Here is a 23,810-nt window from a genome sequence, read left to right as displayed (position 1 = left end):
CTATTTACCATTGGCAGGACGCCACCATCTGAAGAGAAACAAATCAAGGACAGCCTCTGTCATTTCTAATCTAACTCAATTTGTCTGATTAAGTTGTTGTATATGCACAATTTTGGAAGTACCTTTTATTCCCCTTCAGAGAACAAACTATCAGAGAAAATTAGATGGTTCTATAACCCTAACAGAACAAGAACAACACTAAATAAATAGTTAATTGCCCTGCTTTTGTGTATTCAAATTTTCAAATATTTGAAATATTTCAAATATTCAAATTTGTGTATTCAAATATTCTTTGGCCCTGCCTCCACCTTCAGATGGGGGCAGCGGCGGCAAGAACACATGGAAATTTCCTATGGCAGCTGGCTCACGAGTTCTCTAGCCCCAGACAAATCAGGCAATATTAGCGCCCCCATGAGAACAGGAAGCTGTGGCACACAGAAATACACAACTGGACCAAGGTCGGACAGTTGGGGGGTAAACAGAAGCCCAGAGCCCAGATATGACATGGAGACTCTGGCGGGGGTAAGATGCTATCCCATCAGCTTCTGCACAAGAGAGGGAAAACCAAGTTCTCCCGAGAAAAACTACTCTGTAAATATTCTGTTAAAAATTATTTAACAGGGGCGCCTGGGTGGCTCAGTGGGTTAAGCCGCTGCCTTCGGCTCAGGTCATGATCTCAGGGTCCTGGGATCGAGTCCCGCACTGGGCTCTCTGCTCAGCAGGGAGCCTGCTTCCTCCTCTCTCTCTCTCTGCCTGCCTCTCTGCCTACTCTCTCTGTCAAATAAATAAATAAAATCTTAAAAAAAAAAACTATTTAACATTGGGTGGCACCTCGGTGGCTCAGTGGGTTAAGCCTCTGCCTTCAGCTCAAGTCATGATCTCGGGGTCCTGGGATGGAGCCCCACATCGGGCTCTCTGCTCAGCCAGAGCCTGCTTCCCCCTCTCTTTCCACCTGCCTCTCTGCCTACTTGTGATCTCTGTCAAATAAAGAAATAAAATTAAAAAAAAAAATTAACATTGGGGCGCCTGGGTGGCTCAGCGGGTTAAAGCCTCTGCCTTCTGCTCAGGTCATGATCCCAGGGTCCTGGAATCGAGCCCCACATCAGGCTCTCTGGTCGGTGGGGAGCCTGCTTCCCCATCTCTCTCTCTGCCTGCCTCTCTGCCTACCCGTGATCTCTCTGTCAAATAAATAAATGAAATCTTAAAACAACAACAACAACAACAACAAAAAACCCAGCATGTTTCTAATGTTCTACCTATCTGAAATCTTCTAAGATGAAGAAAGAATCCACTGGCAGATGACACAGGTACAGAACATGACAACAAAGCTAACATTTAACTGTTACTAACCACGTACCAGGAAGTACGTTAATTAAGCCACTCTATCCTCACCATAGCCTGATAGCAGTCACTATTGCTACTTTACAGATGAGGATCGTGTGGTGCACAGAGAGGCTGAGTAACTGGCCCGAAGTCCCACAGCTAAAAGGTAGCAAATCCAGGATCTTGACACTGGCCATCACTCTACCACAGTGCTCTGCTCCCTCTCACAGCTTAGGTTAGCTGCCTCAGGGGTCAGCCAAGGTCTCCCCCTTTCTCAAGAGTTATTGTCCTTCAGGTAGCAAACAAATCTATCATCAAACATCTCCACTATTCAGAGAATGGGGCTGCCTCAGAAACATGATTTTGTGGCTTCAGATCATGAGAAAATACTGACCATGACACTCCAATCTGTCCTCAAAAATTCTTCCCCGATTTTTTTCTTGCTAGTGAATGAAGTTAAGAACCAATACTAATAAAATGCCAAAGGTCCTCGCCAACAGAAGTTTCTTCACTATGGAATGGCTGGAAAATGGAGGTAAACCAATGAGCAATGGCCTGTCCCCAGCAGAAGCCATATAGGAACAGAGTGTGCGGGATTTTCTAGATACAAGGCTTGCCTACCCAGAAAAACAAAGCCCTATTTACCTAGGCTTGTCCCAGTCCATTACTTCTTTCAGATTCTATTTCCCTAACATTTCTGTTTTTATTTATTTATTTATTTATTTATTTGATCTATTTATTTGACAGAGGGAGAGCCGGGGTGCACAGGCAGGGGGATCAGTAGAGAGAGAGAGGGAGAAGCAGGCCCCCCACTGAGCAAGGAGCCTGATGCAGGGCTTGATTCCAGGACCCTGGGATCATAACCTGAGCTGAAGGCAGTTGTTTAACCAACTGAGCCACCCAGGTGCCCCACATTTCTGTGTTTTTTGTTTTTTGTTTTTTAAGATTTTATTTATTTATTTGACAGGCAGAGATCACAAGTAGGCAGAGAAGTAGGCAGATAGAGAGAGAGGTGGAAGCAGGCTCCCCGCTGAGGAGAGACCCCCGATGCGGGGCTCAATCCCAGCACCCTGGGATCATGACCTGAGCTTAAGGCAGAGGCTTTAACCCACTGAGCCACCCAGGTGCCCCCACATTTCTGTTTTTAATTTAGCATAATTCTTAAAAGTTATTTTAAGTTCAAATTTTTAAAAAAGGCCAAGGTGGTATCTACTACCTAGCACCCCCCCATCTTGCCTCATAAAGACCTTGAACGCTCACCAGGCCCAGCAGTCACTTAAGGAAAGTGGGTTTTCTCTTAGACCTCCCATGAATCAACAAATGGCTTCTTGAGCACTTACTACAGTCAAAACAGATACTTGGTTCAATTAGTCTCTCCCACTACTAATATCCCAGTTTGCTGGACCTGGCGAGGACTGAAGTGGTTTCCCCTAAAGGAAAACTCACGCTGGAAAATTGGAGCCAGAAATGTGAAAATCATCTCTACCCCCTAGGACTGTACCCAAGCCTGAGGCAGCTTCCTCACGCTACCAAGAGCTCGCTTGGCCAAACGGAGCACTTTCTGCAGGTGAGAGTGTGGGAAACGACACAGTGTGCACTTGTGTACAGCGGCCTGGGATAATGACATGAGAGGGCCCTGAACTTGGTGTCAGAAGAGTTCTAATCCTAGCTTTGGTCCTAACTTCTCTGTGTCCTCCCTGTCTGGGCCTCCATTTCATCTTCAAATCTGACATCCTCTGACACTGTCTCCCCAAAACTGCACATAAAAATCTCTTTTAAATCCTATGATCAGGGCACCTGGGTGGCACAGTTGGTTAAGTGTCAGACTCTTGATTTCCACTCAGGTCATGATGTCAGAGTTGTGAGATCGAGCTGCGCATCAGGCTCTGTGTTCAGCATGGAGTTTGCTTGAGATTCTCTCTCCCCCTCTCCCTCTGCCCCTCCTGCTCATGCGCTCTCCCTCTCTCTCTCTCTCCAAAATCAATCAATCAATTAATCAATCTTTTTTTAAAAAATGCTGTGATTATACAAGTCTCCTCCTCGATGGTCTGGCCAGAGAACCCAACAGTGAGAAGGTGGTTACACACGAACACAACAGGAAGTACATCCAGATCTGCCAGTCCCCGTGTCATTAAATACATGTGTAACAGACACCCTCCTCTCTGCCAGCCAAGAGAAGGCAGCCCCGAGAGGACAGGGCTGTAACAAATGTTGGAGAGTAAGGTACAAAGCAAGGGCCCCTATGGGGCAAAAGGGCTGTGGGGTCAACAAGAACTGCTTCTCCCTTTCTAAGCACTGGCTATCAAGGAGGTATGTGATGAAAACAGTGTAGATTTTCAAAGCAGGCTGCACAATCATTTCTCTAAAGATCATACCACAAATTCTGAATAACCAAAAAATTCCTTTCTCGTAGCAGCTTTCTGATAGAACATTTTGGCAAGACAGTCAAGGATCTTCCTGAGTTCCCAGACATCACGACCCCTGATTTAGAAGCCATGCTGGTGTTGCCCAGGTTCCAAGCTGGGCCCATCACTCTCCCCTCCCCGTCTCTGTGGCGCTCACCTGCACTCCCTGCCCCTTACAAAGCAATTCTGATCCTTGTCACACACATCAACACACTAGGAGAAGACTGTCAGTCTGTACAGTGACAACAGAACAAAGCTAACCAGACTTTGGTAGCCCCTCCCCATTCTAATCCTCAGGGAAACCAAGAACCCAAAAATTTGATGGGAAATAAGACTTGGATCATTTTCAGAGTCTCACAGGATTTCTCATCTTTTCAAATAATCTCACAGGACATGTCTCTGGGCAGAAAGGGGGGAACCTCAGTGGCAAGCCTTGGTGAGAATGTCAAGAAACTCTGCTGGGAGCAGAAATGACTAGAACCGGTTGTTATCAGTAAAATAAATAAATAAATAGGTGACATTCACTAAGAATCCAGGGTTTCTGCATCTGGGCTAAGTCCCTTCATTTACATGATCTTTTATAATCCCCACCAGAACTCCATGGGGTTGAAACTATTCTGCTCTTTTCACAGATGGTAAAATTGAGGCTGAGATGAAGGAACAGTAAAGAGCAAAGATAAAAGGCAGCGATCCTTCTGAAGAGACAAGTTCAGAGCAGACAAGCCTCTAACCTCCTGTGCCCGAGGGTGTGGGCTCAGGGCTTCCTGCTCCGTGTCTGCTCGGCTGGCCCCCCTGTCAGCTGCTGGTTTCATTCCCCACCACAGGCAACCACTGACTGTAGGAGGAAGCCACCCCAGATGGTCTCAGAGGATACACACTCGCTCCAAGCAGGTCAGCTGGGAGTCCCCAGCAGTAACTTTCTTTCGAGTAACTACTGAAGTAAAGCCTCCCAAACCCCAGAGGAATGTTCTGTTGGCATCTCATCCCCATGAGTACAAATGAAGGCAGCCCACTGTGTACCAGGAGAGCACGAGTGACTGGCCAGCCTCGGGGCACACCGTCATTTCTGCTCTGAGGATGTTAAATGCTTCCCAAACACTCTTCACAAGGTCCCACTGTGGCCACCATCTCTTTTGCACTGAAACAGAAGTCAAGCTTTGCACCCAGAGGCAGATGTGTTGAAGGTTTTCCAGAGATCGATCACAGCTCTCTACAGTCTGATTTGAAATTTTTAAAAAATTATCAACTGGAAGAAACACTTGGTCCTCACTTACCCTTTCTATCTCTTGGAGGTACAGGAGAGCGATGTCCCCAGCTTTCTCGTAACAGGTGATGACATCCTGTTCCCGGTCCACGTGGAGGTTACTGGTAGAAGAGGAAACAGGCAACTTCTCTAAACAAAGTCCTAAAAAAAATCAAACATACAAAACCTGGCTAAGTTTTCATAGAGCTTAATTTTTCAATATTGCCCTAGAGGGCCAGAAAACAGTCCCAGGATGTGACAAACTGTCAGAAGAAACAGGTTCTCTGTCCTTTACCCTCCCTCAGTAAGGACACATGACCTTGACATCCAGGTTGAGAATCTAATCAGGTACTTCACCATGACCCCATTCAGACCTCACGGAGCTTCTCAGTCAAGTTGTCCCAAGATCCTTAAAGTAAGCAAAGGTAGGCTCACAGCATAATCCTAACTGAAGAATATCTTCTAACCCAAAATGTCCACTTAACTCATTCAACATAAAAAAAAAATTGTTAAATACTCTTGGGGTCTCAGTTACTAGGAAAATCTTCCAACTCGGAGCCTTAGAATTTTGGAGTCACAATACCACCACAGACCATGGCTCAGTTGTGGGCTAAGAAAATACCAGAACTGCTCTGGGCACTTCTTTGGAGATGGAGGAGATCCTCTTTGCCGAAAGAGCTCCGAGTTGGCATGTATGAAGGCAAAAAGGGCTGAAAGGACACAGCAGCGGGAGGAGCGGCTCGTGCCTGAGCCACCCCCAATCTCTGGGCCTGCCCTGGGCCACCAGCCCAGAGCAAGCCAGGCTCCAGGTGTCTTCGCACAACCCAGGGTGGAGAGAGGGCACACTGCAGGGAGGGCGTCTGGTGCCTCCACATAAGAGGGCTTCTGCTGTACCAAGTGCCCCGGGACACATGTATGCACACAAGACACACATTCCGCTCCAGGCCAAAGTGTGGGAGAAGGTTTGATATTGACAGAAATGGGGTCTGGAACTGGAAGAAACCAGGGACACCTCCCCCCCTCAGAAAACCTACTCCTTGTACAGAGAAGCTGAGATGGGCCATGGGAAGGTAGATGACTTGCCCCAAACCTGGCAGCCAGGTAAGGACACAACAGGACTCAGAAATCAGCTCTCCGACCTGCCAAACAATGCCCACCGTTAGCTGCTGACTTTCAGAGCAGACGCCACTGGGGACAGGGCCCCAGATGCACTAAGCACTAGCAAATGACCCATGGGTTCATGCACCATCATTTCCAGAATGGTCTCTTCCAAGCTGCTCTTGTCAAATAGTGATAGTCCCTTCAGGCTGTCCCTCCAAGGCCACGGGAGATGGTTCTGCAGAACCAGAAGGAGGAGAAACTGCTTCCGCTCACAAGGAGCCAACAACCAGAGGGCCTCTGAGCCTGGGAGCTCAGAGGTTACCGGTCTGTCACAGAAGGTATGGCTCAAAGATTCTGTCATTTTCTTGACAGATGTTATGGAGGTAGAAATTGGCATATAACAAGCAAAACATTTTCTCAGTGTTGCATCATGATGATTCTTTTGTTCGTATTTATTTAGTCTTATTTTTTTATTAACTATAGTCCATACTTAAACCACTTTAGGGTTCACGGTGTTCTATAGTTCATGAATTTTAACAAATTCATAATGTCGTGTGTCCACCTTTACAGCACCAGATAATTTCCCTGCCCTAAAATTTAATGCCCTAAAAAGGATAAATTCACTGCCCTAAAAAGGTCCCTTACCCTCTAGTCACCCCTACCTCCGTCTTCTAAACCCCTGGCCATCACTCATCTTTTCATTGTCTTGATGGTCTTGCCTTGTGCAGAATGTCACACAGTTGCAATCATGCAGTATGCAGTCTTTTGACACTAGCTTCTTTCACTCCTTTTACATAACATTTAAAGTCCCTCCACATCTTTCTGTGGCCCAATCACTCCTTTTTGTCCCTACATAATATTCCATTTATTCATTAATCAATTGAAAGGCAACTTGGTTGATTCCAAGTTGTGGCAATTATGAATAAAGCAGTTATAAACCTTCATGTGCAGGTTATTGTATTAGTATAGACTTCAAGTCAAGTGGGTAAATACCAGGAGTAAGACTTCATAAGAAAGAGTGAAATAAATATACTTTATGAATAGCTTTGAAACAATATTATATTTAGCTTTGTAAGGAACTGTCCAAATGTCTTCCAGGGTAACTGTAACATTCCACATTCTTGCCAGCAATGAATGAGACTAACTGTTGCTCAGCATCTTTGTCAGCATTTGGTGTTATCAGTTTTTTTTAGATTTTAGTCATTCTTTTTAAGATTTTATTTATTTGAGCTAGAACACGAGTGAGAGAAAGAGCACAGGGGGGCAGAGGGAGAGGGAGAAGCGGACTCCCTGCTCATGGGGCTCGATCCCAGGACCCTGGGATCATGACTTCAGCCACACAGCACCCCAGTTTCAGTCACTCTAATAGGTGTGTAGTAGTGTCCCCTTGCTGTTGTAATTTGCAATTCTCTAAAGACATAAGATGCGGAGCACTTTTCTGATGCTTATTTTCTATCCGTATGTCTTCTTTGGTAAAGTGGCTGGTTGGGATCTATGGCCCTTTTTTCAATTAGGTTGTTTGTTTTCTTATTGCTGAATTTTAAAAGTTCTTTGTATATTTTGGATACAAATCATTTATCAGATATTTTATGTATTTGCAACTATCTCCTTCCAGTCTATGACTTGTCTTTTCATTCTCTGACCAGTGTCTTTCACAGAATGAGAGTTTTTGGTTTAAGCACAGTCTACACTATCAATTTTCTCTTTCATGGATCCAGAGATCTTAGAATGGTATCTAGAACCCCAGTGCCACACCCAAGGTCACCTAGACTTTCTCCTGTGTTCTAAAAGTTTTACAGTTTTGCATCTTACACTTAGGTCTACAATCCATTCTAAGTTAACGTTGGTGAAAGGTCTAAGGTTTGTGTCTAGATTTTTGTCTTTTCCATGTGAATGTCCAGTTGTGCCCAGCACCATTTGTTAGAGAAACTATCTTTTCCCCTATTGAATTGCCTTTGCACCTTTGTCAAAAATCAGTTGACTATAGTTGAAAGGGTATCTTCCTGGACTCTCTGTTCTGTTCCATTCATTTCTTTGTCTATTCTTTCCTCAATATTATGCTGTTCTGATTACTGCACACCATTTTATTTTAAATAGCTCTATTGAGGGGTAATTTATATGCCATAAATTTCACTAGTTTAAGTACAATTCAACAACCTAGATTTTATTTTTATTTTGTGACATGTGTAGGGTATTTGTTCATAGGAAGGCCACAAATTTTGTGCTCCTTGTCACAATGAACCCAGATTCCTGTTGGGTGTGTTGTAAACAGAGGGGCCATTTCTTCAGGCCCCCTGCTCTGAGCACACCCCTTAGAACTTTTAATAAACACAGAGCTGTGCAACCGTCAAAACAGTGCAGTTGGAGAACATGTCCATCATTCCCAAATGATCCTTTCTGCCCCAAGAAGTCAATCCTTATTCCCACCCCTGCTTCAGGCAACCACTAGCTTGCTTTCTATTTCCATATTTTTACCTTCTCTGGACATTTCATCAAAACAGAATCATGGAACATGTGGCCTTTTGTGTCTAGCTTCTTTCACTTAGTATAATGTTTCCAGTGTGCCTGCAAATTATAGCAGTACTCCATTTCTTTATACTCCTGTTTGGGTAGACTGCATCGAATCTCCCCATTTGCCACTAATGGACGTTTGGATTGTTGCCACTTTTTAGCTACTATAAATAATGCTGCTATGAACACCCACGCGTCATTTTTTGTGGGGACATATGTTTTTAATTCTCTTAATGGGTATATACTTAGAACTGGAATTACTGGGTCAGATAATACATTTATTTTTAATATTTAAGAAATACCAAACTGTTTTCCGAAGTGGTAATACCATCTTACTATCCCCACCAGCAGATTACAGTGGTGGTGGGAGGGGGGGTGGTGGCGGAGTTTCCAGTTTCTCCACACACTGGCTGATACTCATTGTTGTCTGTTTTACCATAGCCGTCCTGATGGGCGTGGTGAAGTGGCATCTCACTGTGGTTTTGACGGGCATTTCCATAATGACTAATGATATTGTCCAACCTTTCATGTGCTTATTTGTTATCTAAGTATCTTTTTTGGTGAAATGTCTATTAAAATCTTGTATCCTTTTTTTTTTTTTTTAAATCTTGTATCCATTTTTATTGGGTTGTTTTCTTATTACTGAGTTTTGAGAGTTCTTAATATACTGTGAATATAAGTTTTCTACCAGATAAGTGATTTACTAATATTTTCTCTCAGGTACAAAGTTTTATCATTCTCTTAACATGTCTTTTGAAGAAGAGAAATCTTAAATTTTGATGAAGTCAAATTTGTCAATATTTCCTCCTCTAAATTGTGCTTTGGCTTTCATATCTAAGAAATCTTGGCCCAACCTGAGGTTACAAAGATTTTTTTTTCTTCTATGTTCTTGTAAAACTTTTATAGGGCTAGGTTTTACATTTAGGTCTATGATCCATTTTAAAACAATCTTTGTACATGTTGCAACGTAAAGATCGGCATTTACTTCTTTACAGATAGATAGCCAAGTATGCTGGTACCACTTACCAAAGATTTGCCTTTGTACTTTTGTGAAAAATCAGATGGGTACAGTCTTTCCTGGACTCTCTTTGTTGTGCCAATGAGCCATTTGTCTATACTTATGCCAACATCACCCTGTCTTGACTCCCGTAACTTTATAAATCTTGAAAGTAGTGTTAGTGTTCCAATTGTGTTCCCATTAATCAATTTTCTTGGCTAATGTTAGTCTTCTACATTTCCATATAAAATCTACTTGTCTATATATATTTTTTTAAGTTAGCTGGGATTTTGATTGGGAGAACTGGCATCTTAACCATATTGAGTTTTCCAACCCATGATCACAACATGTCTCTTCATTTATGTGGGTCTTTAACTAATCTTTTGACAATGATTTGTAGTTTTCAGTATACATGCCTTGGGAACATTTTCTCAGATTTACCCTTAAGTATTTAGTATTTACTATGGTGTTGTAAATGGTATTGTTTCAATTTCAATTTCCTTTTGTTCATTGCTATAGATTTCTGGGCTGCCTGGGTGGCTCAGGAGGTTAAGTGTCTGACTCTTGATTTTGGTTCAGGTCATGATTTCAGGGTTATGGTATCGAGCTTCACATCAGGCTCCTCACTCAGCAGGGAGTCGGCTGGAGATTCACCCTCTCCTTCTGCCCCTCCGCCCCAAAGATAAATAAATAAATCCTTAAAAAAACCACACACTTGATTCTTGAATACCGGTCTTAAATTCTGTAACCTTGCTAAATTTAATTGTGAGTTCTATCACCCATTTTTGTGGATTCCCTAGAATTTCTACACAAACCATCATGCTGTTTGCAGATACAGGCAGGGTTGCTTCATCCTTTCTAATCTGGATGCCTTTTATTTCCATGTATCACCTCGTGTTTTATTACCCAAGAACCTCCAGCTGAATGTACTGGTGAGGGCAACATCCTTACCTCCTTCCTATTTAAGGAGAAAGCACTCAGTCTTTCACCATTCGGTCTGATGTTAACTGTTAGTGTTTCACAGTTACCCTTTCTCAGGTTGAGGAAGAGCTCTTCTACACCAATTTGGCTATGAGTTTATATCAAGAATGGATGCTGGATTTTCTCAAATCCTTTTTCTTTGTCCATTGAGATAATCACATGGCTTTTTCTCTTTTAGTCTTTTAATCTGGTAAATTACACTGATTTTTCAAATATTAAAAACAAACTTTCTGTCCTAAGATAAACCCCATTGATTATGATGCATTATTCTTTTTAATATTGTCAGATTTGATTTGTTAAATTTTTCCTTAAAATGTTTTTCATCTATATGCATGAGTAATATTTGTCCATAGTTTTCCTGTAATGGTTTTGGTATTTGTGTAAATGCTAACTTTATAAAATGACTTGAGAAATATTCCCTCCTCTTCAATTTTCAGGAGGAGTTGGTGTGGAATTTTTATTTTTTTCTTATGTTTTTGGTAGAATTTACCAGGAAAGCCATCTGGACCTAGAGTTTTCTTTGTGGGAAGCTCTTTAACTATAAATTCAATGTCTTTGATATAAGGTTGTTTGGATGATCTCTTTCTTCTTAAGTGAGTTTTGGTAGTTTATATTTTTTGAGTAGTTTGTCCATTTCTTCTCAGTTGTCAAATTTATTGACATAGTAGGGTTTTTTTAAATAATATTCCCTGCTCCCTTTAATATCTATAGAATCTCTAATGATGGCAACTGTCTTATTCCTGATTTAGGCACCTTGTGTTCTCTCTTTTTATCCTGAACAGTCTGGCTAATGGTTTATCAGTTTTACTGAAACTCTCATTAAAGATCTTTTTATTTCTGGGGCACCTGGGTGGCTCAGTGGGTTAAGCCGCTGCCTTCGGCTCAGGTCATGATCTCAGGGTCCTGGGATCGAGTCCCACATAGGGCTCTCTGCTCAGCAGGGAGCCTGCTTCCCTCTCTCTCTCTGCCTGCCTCTCTGCCTACTTGTGATCTCTGTCAAATAAATAAATAAAAATCTTTTAAAAAAAATAAAAAAAATAAAAAAAATAATAAAAAAAATAAAAAAAAAGATCTTTTTATTTCATTGATTTTGGTTTTCCAATTTTTCTCTATTATTTCCCTGTTTTCTATTTCATTTATTTATGCTCTAATTTGTATTATTTCCTTTCTTCTGCATACACTGGATTTTATTTACTCTTCCTTTTCTAGTTTCTTAAGGTAAATACTAAAGTATAAATCTAAGACCTTTTTTCTTTCCTAATATAGGCAATTAATCAAAAATTCCTCCCTAGGGGTGTTTCGGTGGCTCAGTTGGTTAAGCTGCTGCCTTCAGCTCAGGTCATGATCCCAGAGTCCTGGGATCGAGTCCCACATGGGGGCTATCTGCTCAGTGGGGATCCTGCTTCTCTCTCTGCCTCTGCCTGCCTCTCTGCCTGCTTGTGCTCTCTCTCTCTCTCTGACAAATAAATAAATAAAATCTTAAAAAAAAAGAATTCCTCCCTAAGTACTGCTTTAGCAATATCCTACAAATATTGATATGTTGTTTTTATTTTCACTCAGTTCACAATACTAATTTAACTTTTGATTTCTTCTCTAGAAATGTATTATGTATTTATGATTTTTATTTCTCCTCTTTCATTCATGACCCCAAATAGCCAAAGGAATGCTGAAAAAGGCATCACAATCTCAGACTTCAAGCTATATATCACAAAGCTGTCATCGTCAAGACAGTACGGCACTGGCACAAAAACGGACACACAGATCAATGGAACAGAACAGGAAACCCAAAAATGGACCCTCAGCTCTATGGTCAACTAATCTTCAACAAAGCAAGAAAGACTATCCAATGTAAAAAAGTCTCATCCACAAATGGCGTTGGGAAAATTGGACAGCCCCAAGCAGAGCCACATGCAGAAGACCAAAATTGGACCACTTTCTTATACCCTACACAAAAATAAACTCAAAATGCCTGAAAGACCTAAATGTAAATCAAGGATCAAAGACCTAAAACAGGAATCCATCAAAATCCTAGAAGAGAACACAGGCAGCAACCTCTTTGACCTCAACCACAGCAATTTCTTGCTAGACACGTCTTCAAAAGCAAAAGAAACAAAACAAAAATGAACTATTGGGACTTCATCAAGATAAAAAGCTTTTGCACAGCAAAGAAAAGTCAATAAAACTAAAAGGCAACCTATGAAATGGGAGAAGATATTTGCAAATGTCTTATCAGATAAAGGGCTAGTATCTAAGATCTATAAAGAACTCATCAAACTCAATACCCAAAAACCAAAACATCAAGGGGTACCTGGGTGGCTCGGTCAGTTAAGCGACTGCCTTCAGCTCAGATCATGATCTTAGGGTCCTAGGATTGAGCCCCACGTCAGGCTCCCAACTAAGTGGGGAGCCTGCTTCTCCCTCTCCTTCTCTCACTTGTGCTCTCTCTCTCTCTCTCTCAAATAAATAAAACCTTTTTTAAAAAATCCATGAACAGAGGACATGAACAGATATTGCTCCAAAGAAGACACAAATGGCCAACAGACACATGAAAAAATAGCTCAGCATCACTCAGCATCAAAACCACAATGAGGTATCACCTCACACTGGTCAGAATGGCTAAAACTAACGAGTCCAGAAACAGCAGATGTTGGCGAGGATGTGGAAAGAGGGGAACTCTCCTACATTGTTGATGGGAACAAAAACTGGTACAGCCACTCTGGAAAACAGTATGGAGGTTCCTCAAAAAGTTAAACATAGAACTATCCTACAACTGCACTACTATCCAGCAACTGCACTACTAGGTATTTATCCAAAGGATACAAACATAGTGATTTGAAGGGGTACATGCACCCCAATGTCTATGGCAGTCATGTCCACAACAGCCAAAATATGGAAAGAGCCCAGCGTCCACCGACAGATGTTGCATAAAGACAATAGTGGTATGCATACCATACACACCACATCTTCTCACAAACACACGCACACACGCACACACAACCACACGCAATGGAATATTACTCAGCTATCAAAAAGAATGAAATCTTGCCATTTGCAACAATGTGGATGGAATTAGAGGGTATTATGCTAAGTGAAATAAGTCAGTCAGAGAAAGACAAATACCATATGATTTCACTCATATGTTTAAGAAACAAAACAGATGAACATAGGGGAAGGGAAAAAGAAATAAAATAAGACTAAAAAAGGGAGGCAAACCATAAGAGACGCTTAACTATAGGGAAAAAACTGAGGGTCACTGGAGGGAAGGTGGGGGGAGATGGGGTAACTGGGTGACGGGCATTAAGGAGGGCACTTGATGGAATAAGCACTGGGGGTTCTACACAACTGATGAATCACTGAATTCTACCTCTGAAACTAATATAGTATATATTAATTAAATTGAATGGAAATTTTAAAAAAATTTAAGAAGTGTATTATTTAGTCTCCAAATACTTGGGCATTTTCCCAAGATCTTTCTATCCTTGATTCCTAAACTAATTCCATTATGGTCTGTGCAGAAAAAGGTGAAGCAGGCTTGGGATGTTCCAACTTTGCACGTTCCCAAGAAAGGACTGGCCCTTGTGCAGTTCTTGGGGAATACCCTGTAAGACCCTGGACCATCCCACCTCATAAAAAATCTCTTTGTATATCTGGGGCCTTAGGCCATACCCGATAGTTATACTTGCAATGTGATTTATGGGTGAAGGCCTTGGGCCACACTGTATCAGTCTGACCCCTGGAGGTGCTAAACACTGAATAATTAAGGTCTGTTCCACTGGGCACTCCATAAGCACCTTTTCCCTTTACATATTATAATCTGCAGCCTTTTGTTGTGATCAACAGAAACTGGTGAGTAGCGGCAGCTTTTCTGAATGCTGCAAGTCTTTGTAGTGAATCACTGACCTGAGGGTTGACAGAGGTCAGAGGATGCACTCAAACCCTTCTAATCTGTAAAACTTATTTCTGGCTCAGAATATAGTCAATCTTGGTAAATGTTCCATTACACTTGAAAAAAACATGTATTCTCTTGTTGGGTGGCGTGTCCTATAAATGTCAATTAGGTCAAACGGGTAGACTGTTTTGTTCCAGGGTCTTGTATCTTTATGGACCAATCAACTGTGGACTTGTTCCATCACGTATGGAAATGGGTATTGACGTCTCCAGGCAGAATTGTCAGTGGGTGCTTTACGGTTTAACTTACCACGGTCAACAGCTTTTCAAATGCAGACTTCTGTTTCTCCCTTTCCAGACTTTATCCTCTCACTATATATGCATTTTACTTTCATACAGGTTATCAGTGCCACCCTATATAGTTATTATTTTTAAGAAAATGACCAATTATCTTTTAAAGACATCTAAATAATAAGGAAGAACACATATAGCAGCCATGGACACAGCTGTGACTTCCAACGCGCTTCCTTTCTTTGTATGGATTCGGACTTCCTTCCGATGTCATATTCCTTCTATGTAAAGGGACTCCTTTAACCTGGACTTGCAGTCCAGCTAATGAATTCTTTCAACTGCTGTATGTCTGAAAAAGGCCTTTCTCGGCCTTTTTTGACATTTTTGACAGATATCTTCACTAGCTATGGCAATCAGAGCTGATAGTTCACTCCACCTACCCGGTATGGAAAAGGTGTCACGCCACTATATTCTCACGTCCATGGTTTCTGACAATAAGTCCACCACCACCGTTACGCTTGTTCATCTGCATGTGCTGTGTCTTTCTTTCTGGCTGCTGTTCAGATTTTCTTTTCATCACTGGTTGTGAGCAATTTGGATTATGAAGTGTTTTGATTCAGTTTTATGTTTCTTGTGTGTGGGCTCCACTGAACTTTCTCAATCTAAGGATTTATAGTTTTCATAAAATTTGAAAAATGTTCAGCCATTATTTCTTCAAAAAAATTTTTATCTACCTCTCTCATTAGGGAGCCCCAATTATATGCATATTAGGCCATTTAAAGTTACCCCACAGCTCACTTATGCTCTCTCCACTTTTTGAAAAAGAATAATTTTCTCTGTTCATTATGAATGGCTTCTATTACTATGCCTTCAAGTTCACCAATTTCTTCAAAGTCTAATTTGCCATTAACCACATCCAGGGTATTCTGCATCTCAGACACTGCAGTTTGCAATTCTAGAAACTTGACTTATGTCTATTTTTATCTTCCAAGTCTCTACTCAATTTTTAAACAGAAGGAATACAGTTCTAATACCTTTTTTAATGCCCCTCCAATCCTGGATGCTCAATATTCAATCCCTTCCTGTTTAGAGCAAAGTTTGTTTATGCAGTCGCAAAAAAAATCACTAAGCAGCCTCTCTCCAGTGTGAACTCTGCTACAACCTCTTGAAATTTTCTTTGGAGGTGAATACAAGATAAACTGAATGAGTTCAATGGGAGTATTAGTTGAGTTTATTTACATAAAGCACTCAATAAGGGTTTGCTATTATTATTGTTAAGATATTATTACTATCACAACAAATTGTCTTATATTCAAAAACCAAACCAAACCAAACCAAACCGAACAAATTCACCATTTGGCAGAACAGCGCTAAAACTACTCAGGCGCACACACTTGACTGGAGCTTCCTAAATGTGCTTTAAGTGCTCACTTGTGCAAAAGCGAAACCACCAAAAAACAACAAGAAGAGATAAATTGTTTCATAATCTGCCCTCTGCTTGCATGAGAAATAACCAAATAATGTGCAAGTCGATATCAGGAATTTAATATAGAGAAAAAATAATTCTCCAGAGTGTGTCCAAGGGCCAGGAAAAAAAAAATGGGTCTATTCTTTGGCACTGGGTAACACTGCAGTCTGGCCCTGACTGCTAGTGCTCCAGAAGAGGACCACAGTGCTCAGGACCCGCCAGGCCCACTGACTCAAAGAAAAGCCAAACCTAGTTCAACACGGTTTGTCTACCTTATGTATTTGGAGATCTGAAATATCTGAAATCCAGTCATCTAGGTCTGCAATCCATCGACAAGCACAGTTGTTAAGAACGCTCCACCTAGTTACACAACTTAAGCCTCCACTATGAGGAGACACTGCTGTTCTTTCTGGGCCTGTGTTCTAATGAGGGAGATATATGGACACCCAAGGACTGGGGTGACAGATGGGTCCCCGGCAAGGAGTCCATTCTTAAGTAGGGGGCCCTTTATGGTGAACATTATTCCTTTCCTTCTCCCAAATGCTGTGATATTCTTTCCATGTGTCACAGGCACATCCCAGAGCAGTAGCAGAGTCTTGATTTACCACAGTGAATTCGTGGCTCCGCAGCTCGGTTCCAGAATATTTAGTTCTCTGTCAAAAGCTACTTACAGGACCTCTCGACTAGACTATAAATTTTCAAGTGTCTGGGATCGGATCAACACTGTCTGAGAAGTGAGTCCTGAGGTCATGGCCCAAACTGGCCCCCACTACAATGTCAGACGACACCCTGTCAGTTTGGAAAGCGATCATCAATAATGTTTTGAGTTCCTTTCTTTTTTCCAGAGAAATGCATGACCAAAAAACTGAAAAACAGACTTGACAAATAGCTGGTCTGACAGCAACACCCAATGCACATCTTGATAAGCTCGGCACCTCCAAGATCAAAGCTGCCTGCAGAGAGCGGCATCAAGCGCTCGCTGTCCAGTCACTGCAGCCAGCTTCAGAGCATAGATGGCGACATAGGCGGACCAGGTGCTCTAACTGATAGAATGCTGGGTAGCCCCTGGCCCCCAAAACTATCTTCCTCCAGAGGAAGGGGTTCCCACAGGCAGACTCACTTCTGAAAGATCCTGTTTAGGAAGGGTTTAACACATTTAAATAAATTCAGGATGAGAAAAGCCTGTACATCACACCTGACTGCTTTCGAAGCTCTTCCATGGACACTGGCCTATTTGGCCCTGTTTAATAGGCAACATTCTCTTTCCAATCTTGTGGAAAAAGAATGTCTCAGAAAAGTGAAGTGACAGGCTGAAGGTCTGTGGGAGGGCTAGAAGGACACAGTAAAAGGGCCCAGGAGCGGGGGCACATGTATCCTGCCCCAGGCAGTATCCTAAGATACCGTAACAAACACCAGTGGGAGGCAGGAGTCGTCTCATCTCTGAAAGGAAGCTCCGTTGTATTTCCCTGAGGGCTCGACATGGTTGGAGGTCTGGCTGAGGAAGTGGAAAACTGTACATCTCACCGCCAAAACCTGCAGAAGGGTAACCACCCTCCAATTCTTTCAGGACTGTCCAAATTTGAGAAGCCTCAGCGAGGAGCCTGATTGGGTACATAAGACTGAAGAGTTTCAACAGTGATAAAGGTTCCTGAATCGAGGCCTCCTCTGCACCCAGCGCTCTGCCTGGGGTTTGACAGGCCCCATAGCCACCCTGCCAGGAAGGTGTTAACAGCGCCTTACAGATAAGACTGAACTTCGGGCTCCAAAGCTGGTAAATGATAAAGCCACGTTTCAACCCCTGGTCTATCTGACCACAGAACCCTACTCACAATCCCCAGTCTCACTGAGCTGCTGACAGCATATTCAGGGTCTGATAAGAGCAAGGACAATAAAAATGAGTTTCAAATTGGGAAGGCACAGAAGTCAAGGTCCAGGGCCCAAAAGCGGTGATGTCTCCCACCCAGCACTGCACACCCTCGCAGCTCTGAGGCTCACTGGCCCTCCCACTCCTTGTCCGCATCAGGAAGGCTCAACTACTGGGAAACCAGCTTGAACGGTAGAACTTTGGAGCACTAACAGCCAAAACAAATATTTTGACTTTTTTAATCTCATTAAAATGAACAAGGAATTAATTTCTTATAAAGTTATGCAATGCGATAAAGGCTATAAAATATAATTACATGAACTATGTAATACAACATTAGGTATCGTTTCCTTATTTATCTTTAACCGCATCTCTGGAAGCCAGACCCAGGACAGGTGCACTCTACTCTGATGGTTTGTTATAACATGACCCATGAGGGAGTTTGTAACTGGAAATACCAGAAAAACTTTATTTATAATACCCTGTCTCTGATCACCCAGCCCTGTGGTATAGACTTCAAAGATAGTAAGAATCTCCAGGAATCTCAATTTCCAAGGCTGAAAAGAAACTCAGGAAAAGAGATTGAAGATCTTCAAAGCAAAGTCCTGGCAAAGGCAGCCTCAGATTGCTGGTCCTGTGTTCTCACCTCTAGAATAGCCAGATTCCCACAGGTGTCACATGTATTCAACTCAGAAGAAGGACAAGCCACGGTACAGGGAATAGAGAGAAGAAACCAATGGAAACCACCAAATACTGGTGGGGTGGGGGATGGCCGGCCCAGAATTCCTATGAAGTTCCTGTCAATCCAGAGATTCTCTGATTTGTAGTGGTCTCTGACCTGGGAGACTCGTTTGGCCCCTTCTGGATGTTTTTGGAAATTCTTGTCTTCTTTCCAGAGTTAGCATCTTCTTAAGAAGATGTGCATGTACACACACATATACACACACACACCCCACTCATAAAAGATGCCAGATCTTGAATCAGACATTCATCTGCTAGAGCAGATGACCTTTCAAAGCCCCTTCCATAATTCTGTGAGCAAATGAAATGCTAATTCAATCTGAAATGCTCACTCGATGAGTCTGCAATTGAACTTAGGCTCATTAAGTCACTACTTAGTTACACCATAATAGTAGTAACAACAGGTAGGGAGTACTAGCTACACATGAGATACTTCTGAGAATTTGGTATAACTGATATGACCTTCAAAGAATGCTCTGAGAGAGAACTCACTATCATCCCATTCTAGAGAGCAGGAAACTGGTCTCTGTACTATTAAGTAACCCAGCCAAGATGATGCAACTGGTAAGTGGCAGAGTAGGACTCCAACCAGATACTCTTACTTGAGTTTTTGCTCTTAGCTTTTTCATTACACTGTCTCATGTCTCTGATTCACCTGTCTCCATATGTAAAGCAGCACTATGTAGAGGCTAAGAACATGGGCTCTGGAGCCAGACTCCTTGGTTTCCAACCCACAGCTGACTTTGTATGTAAAACTGTTATGCGCTTGCAAATAGAATCTTAAATAAATAAATAAATAAATAAATAAATAAAATGGGATGCCTGGGTGGCTTAGTCGGTTAAGCACCTGCCTTCAGCTCAGGTGATGATCCCAGCGTCCTGGGATTGAGTCCCACATTTGGCTCCTTGCTCTGCAGGGGGCCTACTTCTCCCTCTGTCTCTGCCTGCCACTCTGCCTGCCTGTACTCTATCTCTCTGACAAATAAATAAAATTAAAAAAAAAAAAACAAACTGTTATGTGCTTGGAACAGTACCCAACATACAGTACACACCTGAAAAATAGTACCTACCAAGATTATTCTCGAGACCACTATAGTTGTTAGGTAATAGGAGGCTGGAAGGTCTCCAAGTGGGAACATTTTATTCATTTGCTATATTTCTATACGTATTTTAAAAACAGCTTTACTGATATATTACACATATATTAGAACACTTAGTCTGTTTAAAAAATCACAAGTCAGTGGTGTTAGTATATTCACGTAGCTGTGGAACCGTCCCCACTAGCTAAGAGAGGAACATTCTCATCACCCCTAAGAGAAATCCCATACCCATGCACAGTCAGTCCCCATTTCACCCTCTTCCCAGACCCTGGCAGTCACCAATCCACTTTCTGTCTCTATGGACTGGCCTGTTTTGAATATTCCATGTCAATGGAATATGACTGTTGTAAGACCTTTTGTTTCTGGCTTCTTTCACTCAGCATATTTTCAAGGTTCATAGTTCTTAAACCAAGTATCAGACTTCATTCTTTTTTTTAATTGAGGGAAAGTGCACATAACATAAAATTAGCCATTTAAAAAATATTTAATGGCATTTATTACATTCACAATATTATATAACCACATCTCTATCTAGTTCCAAATACTCCATTATTTTTATTGCTGAGTAATAGTCCATGGTACAGGTATAGCAAGTTTATTCCTCCATTCATCATTTGATGGCCATTTGGGTTGTTTGCAATTTCTGGAAATTATGAAAAATGGTGCTATTAATATTCACATATTGGTTTTCGTATACACATATGTTTTCTTGTAGCTGTTGTTCTAACATCCAGTCTTTGTTTTTTTAATTAAGTTTTTAATTTTAATTCCAGTGTAACACAGTGTAATATTAGTTTCAGGTGTACAACACAGTGATTCAACAATTCCATATACTACTCAGGGCTCATCATAAGAGTGGGCATATATTTTTAATTCTCTGGATATATACCTAGAACAAAACGGATACAGGACATGGCATATTATTATAATTATATAATATTAAAGTGTTGGATTACTTTCAATCTTTGTTCTAAAAAATCAAATTACTATCGAACTGCCACACTGCTGGATAAAATATTAAGGAGTGAAAAGACAAGGGCTTCTGGGTAGACAGACCTGGACTCAAACACCCTTGCTTTTCCATTTATTAGCTCGATGGCTTTGAGAAAGCTGCTCACTGTCTTAGAGCCTCTCTGTTTCCTCATCAAGTCAATGAGAATAGTAGCACTTACTACAATTACTATGAGGCTCAGCCCAGTGCCTGGAACACAGTGAAATAAGTACTTGATAAATGGTAACTATTATTACCAACCAAGGCCCTTTCCTGGGGGCAATGACAAAGCTCGGCTTTTTTGAGAGGTATGTGAAAAAGACAGAAAAGCACTGAGAAGGAAATAATAATCATCCATATCCCCACCATTCAGAATGAAACGCAATTAACATTTTAGCATACACCCTCAACCTTAACCATTCATGATGCCGTATAAACTCTGGTCTCAGCTTTCCTAAGAGAAGCGGACTGACTCATCATCCTGGAAGATCCCTACAGTGCGAGTGAAGGCCCTGGGTGCCCCAACTACAGCAAGGAATGAGGGCTGCCAGTGAACAGATGTGCCTGTCCTTCCTTCATTTCCACAATTCTCACTGAGCACCCCGTGTGCAGTGCTCTGGTGCGAGCTGGGCTTCAGAAAACAGGCCCCGCTCTTCTCCCTGGAGAAACTCACCTCTAGTGCAATGGAGAAAGACATTTTCAAAACAATGTAAGAAGTGCAGTGACTCAGACAGAGCAGGTATCACAGAAGAACTAAGAACAAGCACCTGAGTGGACTTTGGCCCTCGGACTCCAGCCCCCAAACTTTTTTTGGTCCCTTTGAGTCTCTGCTTGCTTTCACAAGGAGAACCAATGAGGAGCCTATTAACACCACCAACATTAAATATGAATATGGGTCAGTGGCAGTAAAAGGGCTCTTACTCTTCTTACACCATCTAAATATAAACAGGAAGCTTTGACTAGCAACCTGAGATGAGTGGCTGCACAGCATGTGGCCTCCCACCAGTGGCAAAATGGTTACATCTAGCTGGGAAGAGGCCTGAGATCACCAGTGAGAAGGCTTATGCTGCACAACCCCTCCTCCCACCGCCAGGCCATGGCCTCAAAGCTCCTCCCACTCTTGCACCCCTGCAGCCACTGGTTCTGGGTTTGGCACACTAGCAACAGCAAGCACTCTGCAAGGACACCCCTGGCCCCACCTCTATTCCCTCCACCTTTCGATTTCTATGCAACTACTTTTTTCAGGGTACCCAAAGGGATCTAGAGGCTTCAAAAAAAAAAAAGAAAGAAAGAAAGAAAGAAAGAAAGAAAGAAAGAAAAGGAAGAAAGGAGAAAGCAGCTTCTCAAGGAAAAAAACTGGATCTCCTATCTTCTCTGCTCACTCTGCAGATGAGGAAACTGAAGCTCAGAAGGGTTCCTGATCTGCCCAAGGTCACATGAGTGCTAGTACTGGCAGAGTCAGCCCAGAGCCCTGATCCCGCGAGCTAACTGCAAGAGCAGAGCCGCAGTGGTTGGACCACGGGCCCCAACGGACCGGAAACTCCTTCTGCCAGGGAAGAGACACCATCAGCAGTTACCTGTCCGTGCTGGGCCTCCGGGATACCTAGAGGGTCCCTGGCAAAAACCTAATTCATGAAGGTCAGACCTAGATACTGTCACTCCAAGATCGGTATATTAATCTATCAAGCAATCTTCCAGGGAAATCATCCTTGGACTTCCACTGTCCTCATGACCGGGGGTTTTTAGGTCCGTGATAAAAGGGGGCCGTGTCAACTCCCGCGAAACCTCCGCCAGCAGCCTACAGACTGGCATATCCTTTCCCTTTGCAAGTGATGCCTGCCCGGAAAGCTTCGGGGACCAAGGGCCGCGGACGCCTGCGGGGAAACAGCAGAGGCTGGGTGGGGTCAGCACCTGCCGGCGAGGTCCCGCTTCCAGAACCGGCCCGAGCTTAATAAAGAAGCCTGGCAAGCTCACCCCTCTCCTCTGACCCCTGGCCTAGCGCCGAATCTCACAATGACCCCAGTTTCGGGGACTGCCTCGAGTCAGCCCGGGCGAGGGCAGCGGAGGCCGCAGCGAGAGGCGGGAGGCGAGAGGCGGCGAGCGGGGGCTCTGGGGCGGGCTTGGCGCATGCGCGACCCGGACGCTGGGCGAGGACGCGGCTCTCACGCCCCCTAGTGGCGGCGGCCGGCTGGGCCTGGAAGCCCTGGAGCGGCTGCTGGCCGCAGTCCAGGTTGGTGTGGCCCATGACGGAGCCTTGAGCAGGTGGCCTCGCTCGAGGCCTTCTGTGGAATTCCGCTTCTGGAACGTGCTCACAGGACCAAAGAACTCCACTGCTTACATAGGAAGCCGAGTGCTGTCTGTGCTGTTCACGGAGGTGGAATGGAAGTTCTCCAAGAACTCCTGGGAGCAAACCAATGCACCCCCGGAACCCTGGGGTCCACGCGACCGGAGTCCAGCTTGGACAGTATCTGGAGGTCACCTGGGGGTTCCTACCGACACGATATGCCAGCCCCAGTCTAGGAAGCAAGCCCTTGACACCAAAGGAAGAAAAAGGGCCAGGGGCTGGCACAGGGGACCCACCCCTCACTCCTCTTAAATGGGGAACCCTACCTGCTTCTGTCTAACAGGGTTGCTGTGAGGATGAAGGGTGTTAAGGGGTAAGGGCTTAGAATGGTGTGTAGAATGCTGTACATATTAGTAATAATTTGCTACTAATATTCCAGAAGCTGGCCCACAGTAGGAGCTCACCAAAGCCGAGAACCCCTCCCTGTCTTTTGAGTTCTCCGTGTACCGAACCCCTCCCTGTCTTTTGAGTTCTCCGTGTACCGTTCAGGGCAGCTGCAAGCCTCTGCCTGGTTGCCGGGTCAAGGCCCTGCCCCAGCAGGCCCAGCCCAGCAAGGCCCAGC

General features: G+C 43.2%; 1 protein-coding gene and 1 non-coding gene across 5 annotated transcripts in view; both read right to left on the bottom strand.

The window, feature by feature from the left end:
- TTC7B (tetratricopeptide repeat domain 7B) overlaps window positions 1–23,810 on the bottom strand; it is a 247,880-nt gene that overhangs the window by 179,329 nt on the left and 44,741 nt on the right. For all 4 annotated transcript variants that reach the window (XM_032344681.1, XM_032344682.1, XM_032344683.1 and 1 more), the window contains one exon: window positions 5,003–5,133. In XM_032344681.1, coding sequence (XP_032200572.1) covers window positions 5,003–5,133 — 131 coding nt within the window. The remainder of the gene's footprint in view (window positions 1–5,002; window positions 5,134–23,810) is intronic.
- On the bottom strand, window positions 8,255–8,384 carry LOC116592263. Its single transcript, XR_004286426.1, has one exon. It is a non-coding gene; the product is annotated as a small nucleolar RNA SNORA11 (small nucleolar RNA).

This window comes from Mustela erminea, chromosome 5 (genome assembly GCF_009829155.1).
Source record: "Mustela erminea isolate mMusErm1 chromosome 5, mMusErm1.Pri, whole genome shotgun sequence".
In the NCBI taxonomy this organism is placed as follows: Eukaryota; Metazoa; Chordata; class Mammalia; order Carnivora; family Mustelidae; genus Mustela; species Mustela erminea.
Note: the sequence above shows the minus strand (reverse complement) of the source record. Positions and strands in the feature narration are given on the sequence as shown.